This window comes from Gambusia affinis, linkage group LG05 (genome assembly GCF_019740435.1).
Source record: "Gambusia affinis linkage group LG05, SWU_Gaff_1.0, whole genome shotgun sequence".
NCBI classification, from domain to species: domain Eukaryota; kingdom Metazoa; phylum Chordata; class Actinopteri; order Cyprinodontiformes; family Poeciliidae; genus Gambusia; species Gambusia affinis.
The window spans coordinates 31,397,416-31,419,187 of NC_057872.1; the positions used below are offsets into that span (position 1 = coordinate 31,397,416).

At 40.2% G+C, this 21,772-nt stretch overlaps 2 protein-coding genes across 2 annotated transcripts; one reads left to right on the top strand and one right to left on the bottom strand.

The window, feature by feature from the left end:
• Positions 1–7,335: 7,335 nt before the first annotated feature.
• On the top strand, positions 7,336–13,981 carry LOC122830640. The gene is made up of 4 exons (XM_044116156.1): positions 7,336–7,500; positions 7,825–7,880; positions 9,850–11,004; positions 12,408–13,981. The coding sequence occupies exons 2-4, from the start codon at positions 7,829–7,831 to the stop codon at positions 12,809–12,811; spliced, it is 1,611 nt and encodes a 536-aa protein (XP_043972091.1). The 5' UTR covers positions 7,336–7,500; positions 7,825–7,828; the 3' UTR covers positions 12,812–13,981.
• A 243-nt stretch (positions 13,982–14,224) lies between these two features.
• Positions 14,225–21,114, bottom strand: si:dkey-11p23.7 (V-set and Ig domain-containing protein). The gene is made up of 3 exons (XM_044116157.1): positions 20,812–21,114; positions 19,795–20,184; positions 14,225–15,565 (listed from the first exon to the last, which is right to left on the bottom strand). The coding sequence occupies exons 1-3, from the start codon at positions 20,864–20,866 to the stop codon at positions 15,144–15,146; spliced, it is 867 nt and encodes a 288-aa protein (XP_043972092.1). The 5' UTR covers positions 20,867–21,114; the 3' UTR covers positions 14,225–15,143.
• Between the last annotated feature and the right edge of the window lie 658 nt (positions 21,115–21,772).

Consider the following 21,772-nt stretch of genomic DNA (forward strand, 5'->3'; position numbering starts at 1 on the left):
TTTCCCAGTTTTTCCATAATCCCAGTTTAACTCTGAGGATTTTCCCAGGATTAGCTCAGCATGGTGATGGTTCTGACCCGGTTAAAGCTTCAGAACCTTTTGGTTCCAAACATGTTCTCCATCCAGCAGTTTCCTCTCACTGCTGAATGACTTCCTGTTTTCTGTCCAATCACAGCCCAGACACTCCTCAGGTCACGTTTTTCATATTTCCCATCAGCCACTTAAATTTCAAGATTTTTCCAGATGGATGCCATTTATCTGAGCCTTTCAAACTAATTCTTGCCATGAAATGTTCCCCATTTCCATGACTCATGAACTTTGTGCCACATCATCTGTCCAAACAATGCTAAAGCGATCAAATGTAACAGAATCAGGAAAGGAGAATGTTTTAGTTAGCGAGTCTCAGAGCAGGAGAAGAAGAGAGATCAATGTCTCAACATTAGCGTTAGCTTCAGCTAAGTATGAAATGTTTCTATCATTTTGGGATTAACATCTGCTATTTTTATTTATTGTTTTTTAATAATAATTTTATTTTTTTCTCTGTCTATTTTTTTTATTCTTCTTGTGGCTCTAGTGACAGTAGGCTGACAGGAAGGGGGGAAGACATGCGGGAAATGTCGGCGGGTCCAGGAATCGAACCAGCGACGGCCACGTCGAGGACTAAGGGCCTCCAAATATGGGTTGCACTATCCACTACGCCACCACAGCAGCTGCTAGTTAACGTGTTTAGCTGTATAGCATCAGCTTCTGCTAACTGTTTAACTGATTCTCTGCAAACATCTAGTCTTCATTTGACCTTTGACCTGCTGGGAGCTTCATAACTCCATCTGCTCTACTTTAGGTCATGGCAGCCAGCCTGGTTGAGGAGCCAGATCAGGTTTCTGGGTGGAACTTCAAACGGAAATATTCTCAAAATGTGATTAAAAACATGCTAAAGAATAATTTAAAATCATTTATTCTTATTAAAAACATGTTAAAGAATAATTTAAAATCATTTATTCTTATTAAAAACATGTTAAAGAATAATTTAAAATCATTTATTCTTATTAAAAACATGTTAAAGAATCATTTAAAATCATTATTCTTATTAAAAACATGTTAAAGAATCATTTTAAACCATTTCCTCATGAAAACGTTGTGATTTCAGCTCCTTCTGAGTTCTGGATCTGATCACAGAAACAAAATAAAGCAAAATGAAGAGCAGCAGAAATATTTATTCACTTTACATCAAGTAACTACATTTCCCATGATGCAATTGCAGCTTTCTGTAGAACCATAAAAACAGAAAGAAATGGACAATATTAATTTCTGATATTGAAGAAATATCTTACATTACACATTTTATTTATTTATCATAATTTTATTTATGATAAAAACATATTTATAACTTTGTACTTGTTTTCCAGTCAGACTGAAGTGAGATTAATAATCCTGAATAAGTGTTTTTATTTTTTATATTCTCTTTGTTTTTATGAATTAAATGTTTAATTTTAAACTAATTCATGTAAAATCAGGTAACAAATAAAGTGGCAGGAAAAGTAAATCTGCTCCCGTTTACTTTGTAAACATCATATTTTTAATCATCCTGAACATTAAATCAAACATTTATCATAATATTTGATCTCTGTCTACAAGTTTCCATGTTGACCTTTGACCCTGAAGCTCCTCCCTCTTGAGGAGGTTCTGGCTCTCCAGTCCAGATCGGGTCAGAGTTTCCTGCCAGTCTGTGGCGCCCCCTGGTGGCCAGCTCAACACCAGCTGCTGTAAAAGGCAGGTCAAAGGTCAACGTGGTGGCATCAGCAGCCGGCCCAGGTGAGTCAGAACCAGGTGCTTCACGCCGCCGGCCGGCTTCGCCCGAGTTGCAGTGATGCATGCTGGGAGATCCGGCCTGGAGGAAGGAGAAGTCAGACCAGAACCAGAACCAGAGCCAGGATCAAAACCAGAACCAGAACCGGAACCGGAACAGGAACCTGGTTCTGGTTCCGGTTCTGTTGTTGGAAACTAAAAAGTAAAACCTGAATCTGAAACGACGCTTTGAACGTTTTTGTTGTTTCAAATATTTTTACATTTTCAAATCATTTTTTCTGTTTATTTTTTCAGACCATATTTTCCGGTCGGCCGGTCTCTGGATCCGGGGAGGTTCTGGGATCAGAACCAGAACCCTGAGGAGGATAAAAACCCAGATTTCCTGCTGAGAGATGATCAGCAGGAGAGCCAATCAGAAAGCATCAAGAAGCAGAGTTGGGGTTACCTGGCAACCCTGTGGAGGGGGGCAGGAATGCGGCGGCCCCCTGGGGCTCCGGGCCCCTCCGGCCCCCCGGGGCCCCGCAGCCTCCTGGACAGCATGGAGAGAGAATCTGTGTAGACGAGACGACGGCGGCCGGACCTGATGGGACAGAGGGGACAGGTGGCCAGCTGGGGGCAGAGACACGAAGAGGAGACGCTTCAAACCCAGGCAGGCTAATGATGCTAATGATGCTAATGATGCTAACAGAGCAATAGCAGAAACCTGGTAAACATGCTATTCATTCACAGCTTCACAGCAGATATTCAGTTCACTAACTGAATATTTAGAATATTTAGCTAAATACACAAATATGAAGCTGATCTACAAATATTTTGAATATTTGAAGCTAAATATTGAAATATTTATTTTGGATTGAGTTTCCTGCTCATTGAGCTGTGATTGGACAAACCACAGGACATCCAGTCTGGGTTCAGAGCCTCTCCGTTTATTGAACCTGACAATCAGGAGACATTAGCATGAGCACATAGCATGTGCTTCAGTTCTCCAGCACGATCTATATAAAATAATAGTGTTAGCATCCATTAAATGTTATAAAGGTGTAATAACAACTCAAATGAAAACATCCAAACGAGAATCATTAAGGAAAAATTTACATTTGAACAATATAAATGACAGGATTCCAATGGATTATAAAACTTGTTTCTCTCTAATGGAACGAATAACAAAAGGGAAGAGAAAATAAATAATTTGATACTAATGATCCTGGAGGACCCTGAACCAAAGAAGAAGAAATGAGGCGGAGCTGGAGGACCAGAAATAAATACATTAAAGAACCTGTTTTATTAACACAGACCTTCTAAAATTGATTTATATTAGTAAACTATTCAGCTACAAATTTATAGCTAAATGTTTAGAGTGAATTTAGTTTTCTTTGTTTTCTGCTCACTTTTCATTCACTGTTTTATTAAAATAACTAAGTTCCCTAAAGTAGTGCTGTATTTGTTTTCCTGAACTTAGTTTCCTGTTTTTTAGTTGTGTAAAATACATCAGTGCATAAATAAAAATTGCATATTTGGTCATTTAATTTTAATTAAATTTATTTTTTATCTCAATCTGAATTTCTGAAACACAGAAAGTTTTGTGTTTGACTTTTGTCACCATTTCTGTTTCAAAATGTTCTTACTGGTCTTTGTTAATAAAAAAGCTGAACTGCATTAAAAATGAACAATCAATCAATCAATCAATCAATCAATCAATCAATCAATCAATCAATCAATCAATCAATCAATCAAATGTTATTAGTAGCACATTTCAGCATCAAGGCTTTTCAAAGAGCTTCACATCTAACAACAGTATTTTAAAGTCTATTCTTTGAGCTACAGGGAGCCAGTGGAGAGACTTTAAAACTGGTGTTATGTGCTCTATCTTCCTGGTTTTAGTGAGAACTCCAGCAGCAGCATTCTGGATCAGCTGCAGCTGTTTGATTGATTTGTTGAACAGACCTGTGAAGACGCTGTTACAATAATCAATACAACTGAAGATAAATGCATGGATGAGTTTCTCTAGATCTGGCTGAGACATTAGTCCTTTAATCCTGGAAATGTTCTTCAGGTGATAGAAGGCCGACTTTGTAATTTTACGTTTTAGCAGATTTTAAACGACGCCCTCATGTCGCTGCAGCTCCACTGCTCGCCGCTGAGGGGCAGCATCGAGCCGGAGCCTGTTTCGGGCCCCAGAGGATATAAATCGGGCCGTGTGGCCCCCAGGGGCCCCGCCACGACAAGCCTCAGACCTACTTCTGCTTTAATTGGACCATTTCTCAGCTCCAGAACTTTCTGTGATCCGGTTTTATTTGGCTCTGATTTTATGAGGCAGCTTTTCACCTGCAGCGTTTTTACTGCTGCTGTGATTTATTGGAAGTCTGTAGAAACATTATTTATATATAAAATGTAACGTTAGTTTTCATTTTTAGTGCAAAGTAGAGTTTAATTCATAAAATAAATTTTAATCACAAAATATTGGCAGGATGGCATAAATAAATCAATTAATTAGAAATCAGAGTAAAAATCAATCAATCAATACAACTTACATACAGACCAAAATATTCTCAGATATTCTTATGTTCTTATGTAGGAAATTCAAAAACACCGAGTCAGTTTATTATAAATAGCATCAGTGAACAGAATTTATTCTTTATTAGGATGTTTATGTGACTTCCAGAAAAAACACCCTGTTCTCCACAAAACCTAAACTTTCTTTCATAAAATTGTTTTGTTTTGTGTTGAAATAAAAACAACATTTTATTGATCATAAAAATTGATTACTCACCGAGACGAAGGTTGCCATGGTGACGCTGCTGCTCTCCTGATGCTGCGGAGGAGAAAAGTGATGAAGAGGACGGACGCAAGCTCTGGTGGCTGGCGCTGCGCTGACGTCATCGGGGCGGGGCTAAACACAATGACGTAATCATGTGAAAAACTTCCTCAGATTAAGGATTACAGTCATAATCCCGCATATCTACACTGTAAAAACAGACAGAAACACTTTGCTTTGTCCGTCTGTCCGTCCTGCAGTTTAGTTCATTACATCTCCACAAGAGATGTAATGAACTAAACTGGTTCTGAAGGAAACCAGAACCGGCCCGTCGGTTCTGGTTGATCAATGTTCAGTTGCTGGTTTTTGGTTTCAGGCCAACCGTCTCAATCCTTTGTGGCTAAAATAAAAACTTTACAGTTTCTCTGTAAGGCGAAACGTTTCTTCTTCTTCTCAGAGCTTCGTCACTTCCTGTCCTGCAGCTGGACCTTGTTTGGTTCTGCTGATTGGTGGAGCCACCGACAGCTGAACACAGCATGATGCTGCCACTACCATGCCTGACCAGCCCAGCTACTTGGTGTCTGTTTTATCGCAGCAGCTTCTTCCTTTGTCTGGGAGGAATAATAATAATAATAACAATAATAACAATAATAATAATAATAATAATAATAATAATAATAATAATAATAATAATAATAATAATAATAATGATGATAATAACATTAATAATGATAATAATAATAATGATGATGATGATGATGATGATGATATAATAATAATGATGATGATGATGATGATGATGATGATGATAATAATAACATTAATAATGATAATAATAATAATGATGATGATGATGATGATAATAATGATAATAATAATAATAATAATAATGATAATAATAATAATAATAATGATGATGATGATGATGATGATGATGATGATGATAATAATAACATTAATAATGATAATAATAATAATAATGATGATGATGATGATGATGATGATGATATTATTAACTTTTATAATGATTATTATAATAATAATGATGATGATGATGATGATGATGATAATAATGATAATAATAATAATAATAATAATAATAATAATAATAATGATGATAATAATAATAATAATGATAATAACATTAATAATGATAATAATAATAATAATAATAATAACAATAATAATTATAAGAATAATAATAATCATAATAATAATAATAATGATGATAATAATAATGATAATAATAACATTAATAATGATAATAATAATAATAATAATAATAATTATTATTATTATTATTATTATTATTATTATTATTATTATTATTATTATTATAATAATAATAATAATAATAATAATAATAATAATAATAATAATAATAATAATAATAATAATAATGATAATAATAATCTCATGAAGGATAAAATAGATCATTAAAGGTCTTAAATGAAGGCAGGTTGGATGTGTCCATAATGAGTTCCCAGCAGATTTAAATGTGTTTTGGTTACATTTGTTGTCCCCCCCTCCCCCTCTCCTCCCCCCTCCACCACTAAAGGGTGTTAATGTGCTCGTTCTGCCCCCTGGTGGCAGCCCGAGGAACCAGCAGCAGCTGCTTTGACTCTCAAAGCAGCTGCTGCTTTCAGCCGACGCCCCGCTCAGCTTCCTGCTGCTCCTGCTCTACAGAAACCACAGAAGAAGAACTCCAGCAGGGACGAACTCCGCACACAGAACCAGGAAGCATCGAACCCGATCATAAACCTTCATCAAAGATTATAATCTGGATTAAAAACTCAGACAGTTTCTATTCTCTATAACATCTATTCTACCTACATCTTGATCCACAGATTCCTCTCAGCCTGGCCCTGCAGAGGTCAGAGGTCACACGGCTACAGAGAGAAATTTGCTACAATATTATTTTACTTAAAGAACATGTTTCAAAAAATGTAAATAAAAAAAGAAACGATTTAAAAAGTGAAACTTTATCAAACTTCTTAATCAAAACAAATTTTTATGCTATAGTTGAACTCATTTATGCAGTTTGGTATTTGATTTTTTCAGATTTTGTCTGTTCAGAAGTTTTATGAGACTTTCCCGAAACTGACAGGTAGAAATACGTCACCTAGAGCAGCAGAGGAGCAGAATGTGAAAAACACAATCTGAAAAGACTGCAGTTCTATCATAAACAATGTTTGAAATTATTTCAAAATTAAAGTTAATTAAGTTCTTAATTTAAAAGAAACTTATTTAAAGACAATTAGAAAAAACAAAACCAGAAAAAATTTAATCTGAAAAATGTTAATTTGAATAAATTAAATCAGATATTTTTTAAAATCAAATTTGAATTTTTTTTCTTTTGAACATTTTGTTTGCTTTTACAATAATTTTGGAACAATTTCTCTAATGCTGCGTTCAGGGGAGTCAGACATTTTCCTTCAGATGAATATTCTAAATATTTTAAATATGGTTCCAGAGAATCGCAGCAAATTCTAGAAAAATGTCGAGTTTCGGGCGTGCTGCGGTGGCGTAGAGGACAGCGCGACCCACGTTTGGAGGCCTTCAGTCCTCGACGCGACCGTCGCGGGTTCGATTCCCAGACCCGACGACATTTGCCGCATGTCTTTCCCCCTCTACCTCCCTCTTTCCTGTCAGCCTATGTCATATAAGGGACACTAGAGCCCACAAAAAGACCCCCTGGAGGGGGGAAAAAAATATCTAGAAAAATGTCGAGTTTTATCCCAAGATTTTAAAAGTTGAAGATGTTCTGCTGTTTCACGAGGAAAGAACGTCTTCAGGCGCCGCCACGTGACCTCTGACCTCAGCTCCTCATGCAAACTTCTTCCAAATCAGCTGCTGACTTTGACTGACAAATGTTTCATTTCCATAAGAGAAGAAGAAGGAAGCGTCTGGAGGACAGACTGCCAGCGGCCACACAGCAGGTCGGACCGTTTCCTCCTCAGGAATAATTTCGTTCTGATTCTACGGGATTCATTTTTATCATCTGAGTTTATTTCACAGGCTGAAGATATTTAAAGTAGATAAATATTCCATCATTATTTGTTTAGATGAGACTTTGTTCAGCTGATGTTTGGTGGAAAATTTAAAAAAGATTTTTACATTTTAATTGAAAAATGACTAATCAAATTAAACACTAATAAAAAAACGTCAAACTACATCAAAACAAACTAAATCATCTGTTTTTATATGAATGAGAAGTTTTTAATGACACTGTTACTAACATTGTTATTATTTGTTGTTTCCAGAGCCATGAGTCCGGCGCCGCGCCTCGTCGTCCTGCTGCTGGCGGCTCGGATCGCAGGTAAAACATGAAATCTGCTTTTCGGACGGTTTCCTTTCCTTCTGCAGTTCGTCCAGAATCCTGGACGAACTGACCGACCAAACTCTTTCCTCTGGAAATAATCTCTTATTACTATTATTGATCAGGTATTTCAGCCTGTCGGCTGCAGAGCTGCTTCCATACGGAGGTAAATTGGGGCCAAAAAGTTTGTTCAAAAGAAAAAAAAAATGAAACTGAAAAAAAAATTTCTCCAAACTAATTTTCAGATTCAACTTTTTATTTCTGATTCACAAAACTTTTTTTTCAGATAAAAATAGTTTTCTCAGTTTTAAATAGTTTTTATTTTGAACAAACTTTATGGCCCATATTTAGCTCCATACTTTAAAATGCCCTGAAGCTTTTAAAGCACAGTGTGTGTTTAGTTATGCTACACACGTAACTGCAGCTTTAAGTAAAAATATCTGTTTATACATGCAGGATAATTTCATGTTTTGGTCAAATGGACCTTCAGTAACATCTCAATGAATGAAGGTATTTTAAAGTTTTCAGAGTCGGAACCAGAGGGAAGCTGAAAATCAAAATCACTCTTTTTATATCAGCTAAAGTTTTATTTTAATTCAGTTAGAAATAATAAAACTAGTAGGGATTTTTATATAAAGGTTGATTTTATTTTTCTGCAAAAAGGCTTTAGAAAACTTAAAGCACGTTATTTCACTGAATATTTCTTCATAGACTGACATAAAAATGCTAAGGCGCTAATTTATTTGGCTGCTTTGTAAACTTTCAGTTAACTACTGTTTATATTCATGCTCTTATTTTGAAATCCGTTTACATCAATCAATCAAATGTTATTAGTATCACATTTCAGCATCAAGGCTTTTCAAAGAGCTTCACATCAAATCAAACACAGAATCAATAATCAAAACACGACATTAAATCAGGTTCCGTCAATAAATTTATAATTGATCACGTTTCTAATAAAACTCTAAACAAGTGGGTTTTTAGTTGAGATTTAAAGGAAGTCAGTGTTTCAGCTGTTTTACAGTTTTCTGGAAGTTTGTTCCAGATTTGTGGTGCATAGATGCTGAATGTCGCTTCTCCTCGTTTGGTTCTGGTTCTGGGGATGCAGAGCAGAACCAGAACCAGAACCTGAGAGTTCTGGAAGGTTGATACAACAGCAGCAGATCTTTAATGTATTGTGGTGTTAAACCATTCAGTGATTTATAAACTAACAACAGTATTTTAAAGTCTATTCTTTGAGCTACAGGGAGCCAGTGGAGGGACTTTAAAACTGGTGTTATGTGCTCTATCTTCCTGGTTTTAGTGAGAACTCCAGAGTTTCTCTAGATCTGGCTGAGACATTAGTCCTTTAATCCTGGAAATGTTCTTCAGGCGATAGAAGGCTGTCTTTGTAACTGTCTTTATGTGGCTCTGAAGGTTCAGGTCAGAGTCCATCACTACTCTCAGCAGCTGCGTTTCCTTTCTTTATTGAGCAACTAGAAAGTATTTAACAGATGAATGAGGAAAAGAAAACTCAACACCGACGGAACAAACAGCCAGGAAGTTCATTAGACAAACAGAAGAAAAAACTCACCATGAGTGATGGAGGCTCCAACGTCGCTAAGAGCTTCAGCGTTAGTGTCTGCTAAATACCGTTTTGGCATAGCATTTTAGCATTAGCTTTTGCTAAATGCTGTTTTGGTTTAGCATTTTAGCATTAGCAGAACTGATGTCCATGAGTAGTGCTTGAGAGTTAGCCCAGCTAATGTTCAGCTAGCAGTGCCCACTTGTTGGGAAACGACCCAACACAGTCAGGTTCAGTTAACTTCCTCTGATGATGAAGGTTGAAGGGAAAGACATCAAACACCTAACCCTAACCGTTGGTTCCCTTCCAGTCCTGACGGTTCTCAGACTTTCAGAAAACTGTAAACTGGATGAACATTTCTGATGCTTTGAGTTTTAACTTCAGCAGATCTTTTCTGCTTTACAGCATCTCAAACACTCACCAATGCTGGCCAGGATTTCAGAGTCGTTTTTCCAGAAAACATCGCCTACTACCACCCTTCTGATGCCCGAAACAAGATCTGGGTCACCGCTCTGCATAACAACACATCCGTCACAGTGTCATCAGCCAACAGTGAACATCAACTGAACGCTAGTCAAACTACAAGTTTTAATGTGATCCAAGAACTCGGCAGGCTAATGATTAATGAGACTAACGCTTCTGATCCGTTCAAGGTTTTCAGCATCTCTGACAAAACCGTTCATATTACCAGCAACAAGGACATCATCGTCCAAGCCATCAGCAGCAGAGGAAGAAGCACACAGTCAGCTCTGGTTATACCAACAACCAAACTCAGTAGCAAGTACTTCATCCCACCGGTACCTGAGATTGAAGGAACCACTAGTGGAGGGGCTCCTGTGGCAAATGTTACAGAGAGAGCCCCGTTCAGACTCATCATCGTCAACCCTAATGAACCCAAAGCATCTGTAACCATTAAAGGTGGAGAGGAAGTCTCGATAGACATAGAGTCAGGCAGGGCTGCTCAAATCTGGGTGAAAAATGACAACAAGACTCAGTACGTTGAAGCAAATAAAGGCGTGGCGGTTTTCTTCAGCCACCCCTGTGCCATTCAGCACCAATGCAGCTGCGGCCTACTGCATGCCATGGTGCCTCCGGCCAAGAACAACACCATGAGGTTCCCCATTCCTCCAGTTCTGGACCAGCCAGTGTCCATTCTGCGGTCCGATAAAGAAACCAGAGAACGGATTACTTTCAGTTCTTCCTCAGCGGTCGTGGAATCAGCAGGCACGGCCATCGTCTACTGGCCCAGCCTACTCCTCACACTGGTCCCAGTAGAAGAGTTCGGCAGCTGTTTTGTGGTCCAATTCATCGAGGGAAAGGAAAACGTTATCATCATCGTGGTCCACAAGAGCCACCAGCAGGGAATTCACATCGGGAAAGATCCTCTGGAGGAAGGAGAATGGCAGGAGCTGAAGGGAACCGAATACTTCTCAACCAATCACAGCATTTCATCTACAACTGTCGTCTGGCACAATGCCACCAACATGGCCGTCTACCAGATCTACAAGCACAACGACACCTGGATTGGGAACCCAGCACCTGTTGTCAGCGCCAACCCAGGTAAGGACGAACACCAGATCCTCCAATCAGAGCAGAATCACCTGGAACTCCCATCCATCCATCCATCATCCATCCATCATCCATCCTTCATCCATCCATCCAACCATCCATCCATCATCCAACCATCCATCATCCATCCATCCATCATCCATCCATCCAACCATCCATCCATCCATCCATCCAACCATCCATCCATCTGTTCATCCATCCATCCATCATCCAACCATCATCCATCCATCCTTCATCCATCCATCCAACCATCCATCCATCATCCATCCTTCATCCATCCATCCTTCATCCATCCATCCTTCATCCATCCATCCATCCTTCATCCATCCATCCATCCAACCATCCATCCATCATCCATCCTTCATCCATCCATCCATCCTTCATCCATCCATCCAACCATCCATCCATCATCCATCCTTCATCCATCCATCCTTCATCCATCCATCCATCCATCCATCATCCATCCATCCATCATCCATCCATCCATCCTTCATCCATCCATCCAACCATCCATCCATCATCCATCCTTCATCCATCCATCCATCCATCATCCATCCATCCATCCTTCATCCATCCATCCATCCAACCATCCATCCATCATCCATCCTTCATCCATCCATCCATCCATCATCCATCCATCCATCCTTCATCCATCCATCCATCCAACCATCCATCCATCATCCATCCTTCATCCATCCATCCTTCATCCATCCATCCATCCATCATCCATCCATCCATCATCCATCCATCCATCCTTCATCCATCCATCCATCCAACCATCCATCCATCATCCATCCTTCATCCATCCATCCATCCATCATCCATCCATCCATCCTTCATCCATCCATCCATCCAACCATCCATCCATCATCCATCCTTCATCCATCCATCCATCCATCATCCAACATCCAACCATCCATCCATCCATCATCCATCCATCATCCATCCATCCATCATCCATCCATCCAACCGTCCATCCATCATCCAACCATCCATCCAACCATCCATCCATCATCCAACCATCCATCATCCATCCATCCAACCGTCCATCCATCATCCAACCATCCATCATCCATCCATCCATCATCCATCCATCCAACCATCCATCCATCTGTTCATCCATCCATCCATCATCCAACCATCATCCATCCATCCTTCATCCATCCATCCAACCATCCATCCATCATCCATCCTTCATCCATCCATCATCCATCCATCCTTCATCCATCCATCCATCCTTCATCCATCCATCATCCATCCTTCATCCATCCATCCATCCTTCATCCATCCATCCAACCATCCATCCATCATCCATCCTTCATCCATCCATCCATCCATCATCCATCCATCCAACAAACAGTGGACCTTCTCTAAGGTCTGTGTGTTCATGTCAGATTTCAGGGGCTGCGTTTCAACTCCAGAGGAGATGAAGATCCTCCCTGAAGCAGAGAGCTGGCAGGAATCGATCCGATCCTGTAAGAACCACAGCATGGATCTCATCAGCCTCTCCAGCGAGGCTCTCCAAAAACAAAGCTGCCAAATTCTGCGTGGAAACGACACTAAGCAAGTGTGGATCGGCACGCGTCGCAGCTCGCTGACCCGAGACTGGTACTGGCTGAACGAAAGCGACTTCAACAACACCAACTGGGCCCACAGCGAACCCGGAGACGTCAACGAAGGCCAGTGCGCCGTCATGAGTCTGGACGGCGACGGCAACTGTGGCTGGAAGGCCCGCAACTGCTGCGAGGACGCCCGGCCGCTCTGCTACGCCGCGCCACAGTTCCTGCAGATAAACTGAACCAGAGGCTTCCTGCTCCCGGTTCTGGTTAGGTCAGAACCGAGCCACTGATACCATCACTATAGGCATCAGGAAACGCTCTCATAGATAGTTAAACCGGTTTATTTGGGTCAGTCCCAACGAGCCGTTATTGTACGGAGGGCTGAGTGTGACGTAAAATATAAATATATGAACAGCAATGATATACAATAAACTACATAAAGCAAGCTTCAGCTCACAAGCTAAATATTTAGTTTGAAAGCTACACAGTTAGCCAGCAAGCTAAATAGTTTTTCTATGGGTTCAAGCTACATATTTAGCTAGAAAATTTAGCTTTCAAGTTACATACTTAGCTTGAAAGCTAAATACTTAGTTTTGCAAAAATATTTAGCTTGGAAGCTAAATACTTAGTTTTGCAAAAATATTTAGCTTGGAAGCTAAATACTTAGTTTTGCAAAAATATTTAGCCTTGAAGCTACATAGTTAGCTTCCAAGCTAACTATTTAGCTCCAAGGTAAATAAGTAATATCAGCACTTGCTGATAATGAGACATAAAGAAAATACAGAGATCGACCAGAACCAGATTTTATTTTATAATTCATGATGTCAAACGTTCCGAGTTAAATATTTAATTAGCATGCTAAATATTTAGCTTGCTAAATGAATTATTAGCTCCATACTTTAACTGTGTTAAATGATATCAATATTTCCTCATAACTTTTATCATTTCTATTGAAACATCTATGAAAGACCAGATTTTAGATTAAATTTAAAGTTCAAATTATGTTAACGGGTGTAAAGGAACTGGACCGAAAACTGGTCAACAATTAAAGTTAAGATGAAAATCTGATCAACAGTTTTCTGTTTTTGTTTAGACTTTTTTCTCTCGACTCAGATTTAATATTTTATCCCATTTAAATAAGAAATTATAAAGCAATAAATAATATATTCTAGAGTAAATGCAGCTTCTAGAGGTAATAATCTAATATATAGTTTTTCACTTCTGGCTGTTCAGATTTAATTATTTTGTTTATTGATTTTAGGGTTTTACTGATATTTTACGGTTCAAGAGTGAATCTAGCAAACAATAAATTTATTTTGTGTGATTTGCTGAGAATGAATCATGTAAGCTGTATGCATAAAATTATAATCATTTATGCCAATAAATGGGTTTCCATGTGTGAAACTAAACTTTTTATTTCCTTTCTTTCAACAAAATCTGATGAAAATGAAAAGAATTTGAATTTTGAAACAAGGGATTGTTTTGTTTCGTTATTACACAGGAAGCTGCAGATTTCAGTAGATCGATGCTGAATGGTGCTCAAAGTGTGGGGCGTGGACCCTAGGAGGCCGCCAGGGGGCGCTGTGGCGGCCTTAGAAAATTACAGAGAGGATGAGGAAGAAAAGCAAAACTAAAAAAACCCAACAAATCTTATAAATCATTTAATGTTAAATTTTTCATCAATATTTTTCTGTTATTCATTTTTATTTATTTTGAACAAAGCTAAGCTAAAATAATTTAAATGTTATTTGCTTTGCTCCTGAAGCTAGCAGCTAGCAAGAAACAAAAAGGCTTCTGACAAAAACAAAAAACAGAAGAACTGGGAATAAAATGAAATGTAATATTAAATATTACACATCTTCCTATAATTAAAGGAGAGGACTGAAATGAAATGATGTATCATCTGGTAATAAAGGCTTAATAACTCACCTGATATCATTTTCTGCCACAGAACTCCTGGCTATTTCAAACCAGAAGCTTTGAGATTAGCATTAATGCTAAAGGAAGGTAATAATGTAAAAATGACTGAATGATACAATAACATTCCAAAAGTTGATGTTTCTTTAAATATTTTGTAGCAAAATGTGGGGTTAGCAAACGGGGTCAAAGGTCAAAGCTGTTTGGGGTCATGGATGGAAACGTTGTGTGTTTTCCACACACAGGTCCATTTTATACATAATAACTATGAAAATGCTGCATGTATCAAACTCCTGATTTATCACCTTGAACTTGGGCGTCTGTCTCTTTAAAAAAAACTCCGCCTCTTTCTGAAGCTCCGCCTCCAGGAAGTCAACATGGCTCCCCTGTTTAATGATGTTTTCACCAGCAGTAGCTGCTATCATGAGCTCAGCAGCTATTTGCTAATTGCTGCTGGCTAGTCTGAAGGAGCAGCGCCTCGGAGGCGGGGCTAGGTCCAGCAGCTGAGAGGTTGCCATGGAGATTAAATGATTTATGAAAGAATCAAAGTGAGCCTGCAGGGAAAACCACGATGGAAAGGAAAATAGAGGTGACTGTAGATGCTGCCGGCCCTTTAAATCAGATCAGCAAGCGGTCTGATCGGGAAGTGTGAGGTCACTTCCTCCAGCAGCCGACGTCCCGCAGAGCCCCTCCCTGCACCATCCACGCCCCGACGCCCACCAACAGAACCAGCTTGCTGCCCAGAGCCGCCGCCAGCAGCAGCAGCAGCGCCGGTGGCGGCCCGGCCGGCGGCGGTGGGCGGGGCCGTAGGACGAACAGGGCGGCCTGCTCCCGGCCCAGCGGGTTGGAGGCGCTGCAGGTGTAGCGCTGACCCGGCTGGACGTCCCTCAGCTGGCTGACGGTTCGGTACTGGCCCGGCGAGCCCAGAACCAGCGGCGCCGGTGAGGAGCCCTCCAGCGGGTCGTCCGGGCCGAGCCACTGGACGTCCGGCAGCGGCGAGCCCTGGACCCGGCACACGGCGGTGAATCCGGCCGGACCGCCGCCCTCCACCGACACGGCCAGGATCTTTGGAGGAGCTGCAGGGAGGGACAGCGGGGGTTAGTCCAACCTTTGACCCCAAACAGGGGAAATATGGCTGCCACACGCACAGCATGATGCTGCCAGGCCATAAAACCATAACTATTGATACTAGACGATAAAGAAGTTATTGCAATAAACATAAAATAATTATAAATATTATATTACTAAATTTTGACAAACATTTGAAACTGGAAGACAAATTCTAAATAAACAAAAGAAAACAAATGAAACAAATTATTATTATATCAGATTCAGTAAACAAAATCATCCTTCATAAAAATGTTTAGTTGAGACCAAAAGTCCAGAAACTTTATCGTCTGGTTTTAGGAAGGAAGAGAAAAACGATAAATTATGACTGAAATGTTTTAATTTATGATTTATTGATTCTCAGTGGAAAAACATCAGACAGCAGATCGTCTCCAATAACAGCTTTTAGTTTGAATCTGAAACCTTCTGCTGCCTGGAGCAGCTCCAAATGTTCCCTCTGTTCTCTCACCATGGTTTTAATGTATTGCATTAAGAGTAAGAGGTGAACCGGACCAGAACTTTCTGAGCATAACCAGGGCCGGCTCCAGCCTCCATGGGGCCCTGAGCCAAATCTGGTTCTGGGCCCCTCTAGCTCTGCTAACAATGTGGACCGGCTGCAGTCAGCAGTCCGATTATTAGATCATTCACACACCTGCTGTAAACTGATTGCCTCTCTGGCTGTTTACATTATATTCATTTTTAATAGGAAACATTTATTGGCTAACTGGTGGATAAACCAGTTGGTTTCTGGGAGCCGATTTCCTTCATTTTGGGGCATCGTGATCAGCTGATACTTCCATGTGAAGCTGATCTGATCTTCATCAGTAAAGGTTTATAGATCATCTCTGTCCTCTTCTGCTCTGAGGTTTGACTGACAGACCAGGTCTGAATGTTTACAGTTAACAATATTAACTTCATTGTTACCAACTCACTGACTTTATTTCTACATTTAGCAACATTTAAAAATTCATATCAGCCTAAATCCAAACCAGCAGGTCAGGCTGTTTAAAGATGGTAACCAGACAGAAACCTGCAATCGGTGCAGCTCTACACATATTCATCACATTCTTTGGTTAAATTCATTTCTCTTAAGGTAAAACAGCTAAAAATGTAATTTATACCAGGTGAGTCTTTCTCCCCTGAGAATGTGGACCGGTACCGGTACCGGACTGATTCTGAGCCTTCAAAGGATTTTAACAGAAGTTTCTCATAATTTAGAAGTTGATGTAAAAATAATGTTTGTTTTATCCACTAAATGATTTAGTTCAGCAGCAAACAACAAATCCCAACTGCAGCTCGTCATATAGCAGCTAATCATGTAGCAGCTAATCATGTAGCACCTCGTCATATAGCAGCTAATCATGTAGCAGATAATCATATAGCAGCTAATCATGTAGCAGCTAATCATGTAGCAGATAATCATGTAGCAGCTAATCATGTAGCAGCTCGTCATGTAGCAGCTAATCATGTAGCAGCTCGTCATGTAGCAGCTCATCATGTAGCAGCTAATCATGTAGCAGCTAATCATGTAGCAGCTAATCATGTAGCAGCTAATCATGTAGCAGCTCGTCATGTAGCAGCTAATCATGTAGCAGCTAATCATGTAGCAGCTCGTCATGTAGCAGATAATCATGTAGCAGCTAATCATGTAGCAGCTAATCATGTAGCAGCTCGTCATGTAGCAGCTAATCATGTAGCAGCTCGTCATGTAGCAGCTCGTCATGTAGCAGCTAATCATGTAGCAGCTAATCATGTAGCAGCTCGTCATGTAGCAGCTAATCATGTAGCAGCTCGTCATGTAGCAGCTCGTCATGTAGCAGCTAATCATGTAGCAGCTAATCATGTAGCAGCTAATCATGTAGCAGCTAATCATGTAGCAGCTAATCATGTAGCAGCTCGTCATGTAGCAGCTCGTCATGTAGCAGCTAATCATGTAGCAGCTAATCATGTAGCAGCTAATCATGTAGCAGCTCGTCATGTAGCAGCTCGTCATGTAGAAGCTAATCATGTAGCAGCTCGTCATGTAGCAGATAATCATGTAGCAGCTAATCATGTAGCAGCTCGTCATGTAGCAGCTCGTCATGTAGAAGCTAATCATGTAGCAGCTAATCATGTAGCAGCTAATCATGTAGCAGCTAATCATGTAGCAGCTCGTCATGTAGCAGCTCGTCATGTAGAAGCTAATCATGTAGCAGCTCGTCATGTAGCAGATAATCATGTAGCAGCTAATCATGTAGCAGCTCGTCATGTAGCAGCTCGTCATGTAGAAGCTAATCATGTAGCAGCTAATCATGTAGCAGCTCGTCATGTAGCAGCTCGTCATGTAGCAGCTAATCATGTAGCAGCTAATCATGTAGCAGCTAATCATGTAGCAGCTCGTCATGTAGCAGCTCGTCATGTAGAAGCTAATCATGTAGCAGCTCGTCATGTAGCAGATAATCATGTAGCAGCTCGTCATGTAGCAGATAATCATGTAGCAGCTAATCATGTAGCAGCTCGTCATGTAGAAGCTAATCATGTAGCAGCTCTGTATCCTGACGGAAAATAATTTTACTAGACGATGTCAAACATTGACAGGTTTTAATTATTCTTATCAAACACGATTTGAAGCCAAAATACCTCAGAAATATCCAGAAAATAAACTCATTTAAAGTTTAAACTCAGTTTCGCACAAACACAAAGACCCTAGCATAAATGTTTGGCTCTTGAACTGGAGCGGTCCAGGTCGCTATCAAGCTAATGCACTGTTAGCAGCTTTACTAATCTTTTACATCTGTTGAGGAAAAATGATTATTTTGAGTGCTTAATACAGTTAATCTCACGCCATGTGTAAAAGGTAGATTGAACATTCTTATTTGAACAAATATTAAATATTCTCCTGAAGGGAGTAGGTCAGGAGGTCGGGAGTTTCTCAGAGCATCTGGGATCGTATAGAACTAGTTACAACATAGAATGTTAAAACTACTAACATATAATTTCTAATACATCTTTTAAATATTAATAGCATGTTTTTGATTAAAGTGTATTATCTGAGTTAGAACTACTAATCTAGTAAATGATGAATGTATTTGAAAAGTGTACTATCTGTGACAATATCGGAATCAAATGGAAATTGTTTGAATGTTATGTTTTATAGGTTAGAAAAGGAATTGTACCTCATTTTGTTCTGTTGATTTTATGTGACAAGAGAAAGATTTAAGTTTTTGGAGATGCTGAAAGCAGAATAGCAGAAACTAGGTTTTGTGAAAGTAACTTATTGTTTTACCAAGTAGCAAACGACTTTTGATCTCTGCCGTAAACTGAGGGGAAGGTCTAAGTTTTTCTGAGTGTCCAAGGTAGCTTCTGGTTGGTCAAACAGAGGTACGCCTTAATTGAATATATTAACAAGGAAAGAAACGCCTCCACTATAAAAGTGAATGCACAATAATAAGAATTCAGATAGTTGCTCTGTTTTGCTTTTTGCATCAGCTCTCTCCAAAGACGCGTCTTTGTCCCTCTCTTTTTCTTTTAATTCTTTTGTCTCAGGTAAAGAATCTATATCTCTGTAACTCTGCAGTTTTCTTGTTAATTCATACGCTGCTTTGTATGGGATTAAACTCTGTAATTCTGTGACGTCATCACGCATTGTTGTTCTTTGTCGCTGCACGCCGCCCGCTGAGAGGACCTGGGATCCAGGAAGGAAGAGAGAGCCAAACTTTTTTCCAAATTTAAGCTAATTTAAAATATTCTTCCTTAACACATCACATCACCAAGGCTCATTAAAACAAACCTTTATCTTGGCTTTTTTCTATTCTTCCTCTTCCTTTTCTCCCTCCCCGGAGGATAAATCCGTTTTTTGAGACAGTTTTGCAAGCTTAACTTCTGACCGGAGATTTGGACCTTTAGATGTTCTGCTCGGCAGCTCACGTTACCATGCAGTACCGGAATAATTTATTGATTTTTTTTTATCCATAAAATAATGATTTCTACATACATTATCAATTATATATTATGGTAAAATCAAATTACTTCATGATTAAATTGTGAGTTTTATATTACTACAACAAAAATCATTACTAAAAAAAAATCTGCTCCTTTGAGGGGGCCCCATAGTGGCCCTGGAGCCCAAGCGGCTGCTTAGTTTGCTTATGCCTTGGGCCGGCTCTGACCGTAACGTTTCCTAACATTTCCCGACGTTTTGTGCCGTTTTATCTCCTACCTTCCACTCGCAGCCTGGTCCCCATTTTATCCTCAAAGCTGACGTGTTCTCGCCCCTGAACCTCCACTCTGCAGTAGTACCGGCCGTTGTCCTGCAGGGTGGCGCCGTTGATGCGCAGCGACAGGTCGTGCTCCCTCGGGTTGCCTTCCAGGCGGTACCGCTGGTCCTGTTGCTGGTCGGGTTTGCAGGCGGCGGCGCCGGGCCGGCTGGTGCAGCGGAACAGGACGGCGGCGGCCGACCCGTGGCCCAGCCGCCACATCACCTGCAGCAAGGAATGCTGGGAGTGCTGCGGGTGGCTGAAGGTGCAGGGCAGCACCACCGGGTAGCCGTCCATCCCCCGGACCTCCGCCTGGACCTGCATGGACCAGCCGTCCTCCCCGGAGCCGCCAGCTGGAGCGGAGAAACCGTCAGACAGCGTCAAGACTGAGGCTCCAATAAAACATTAAAGACAAACAGCAACCATGACCTCTGATGATCCTCGGGTTTGCTGATTCTTGGTCCAAATAACTGGATGTGGTCAGATTTCAGAGGATTTATGTAATTTGATATTGTTCACATATTTAGATAAACTTTGATGCAAAATTTATTTTTATACTTGCCGACTTAAAATGAGACAAGAAGCTCCTGGTTTGTTTGGGTGTTGCAAACAAAAACTGAATCTCTAACTAAAATATTAACTAAGCTAAACATTTAACTAGCAACCTAACTACTAACTTAGATATTTAGCTTGCTAACTGCATATTTGGTTTGGAAATTAAATAGGAAAATAAATACTTAGTTTGGCACTAAATGTTTAGTTAGCAAAATAAATGTATAACTCAGATTTAAGTATTTAGTTACAAACTAAATTTTTAGTTTTCAAATGAAACATTTAGTTTGAAATATTTATAAATAACACCAGATGTGTTTCCCTCCATGACAGACTAAATCAACCAAAGCGCTGCTGTTAGTTTTTTACAGTGTAGATCAGCAGGAAGCTGGTCATCCTGACGGTAAATGGACCAGAAACGTTCTCACCTGCAGCGGCCGCCAGCAGCAGAACCAGAAAGCGTCCGACCCACGGAGCGTCCATGAGGAGAGCAGAGCAGCGGCGAACCCAGAGGCGGACTGGTTCGGTCCGGTCCGGTGACTCAGAACCTCCCAGACGGGTCAGTGTGTTTCCGTCCCTTTCTGGACACTTCTGCTATTCCTGCTGCGTCAATCATCAGCTGGTAGGAAACACTCAGCGGTCCTGATCCGAACTTCACAGATTTATTTTCAGTTCTCTAAAAGCCGAACAATAAAACGCCACAGGCAGCCACCAGGGGGCGCAGTTTTTACAGTGTGTTATGTTTTACAGTTTTCTGGAAGTTTGTTCCAGATTTGTGGTGCATAGATGCTGAATGCCGCTTCTCCTCGTTTGGTTCTGGTTCTGGAGATGCAGACCAGAACCAGAACCAGAACCTGAGAGTTCTGGAAGGTTGATACAACAGCAGCAGATCTTTAATGTATTGTGGTGCTAAACCATTCAGTGATTTATAAACTAACAACAGGATTTTAAAGTCTATTCTTTGAGCTACAGGGAGCCAGTGGAGAGACTTTAAAACTGGTGTTATGTGCTCTATCTTCCTGGTTTTAGTCAGAACTCCAGCAGCAGCATTCTGGATCAGCTGCAGCTGTTTGATTGATTTGTTGGACAGACCTGTGAAGACGCCGTTACAATAATCAATACGACTGAAGATAAAGGCATGGATGAGTTTCTCTAGATCTGGCTGAGACATTAGTCCTTTAATCCTGGAAATGTTCTTCAGGTGATAGAAGGCTGACTTTGTGACTGTCTTTACGTGGCTCTGAAGGTTCAGGTCAGAGTTCATCACTACTCCCAGGTTTCGGGCTGATCGCTGGTTTTTAGTTGTAATAACTGAAGCTGTGCACTGACTCTAGCATTGGTCATGTGATCAGATGCAGATGTGTGTCTCTGCTGAACTCGGGCAGCCGG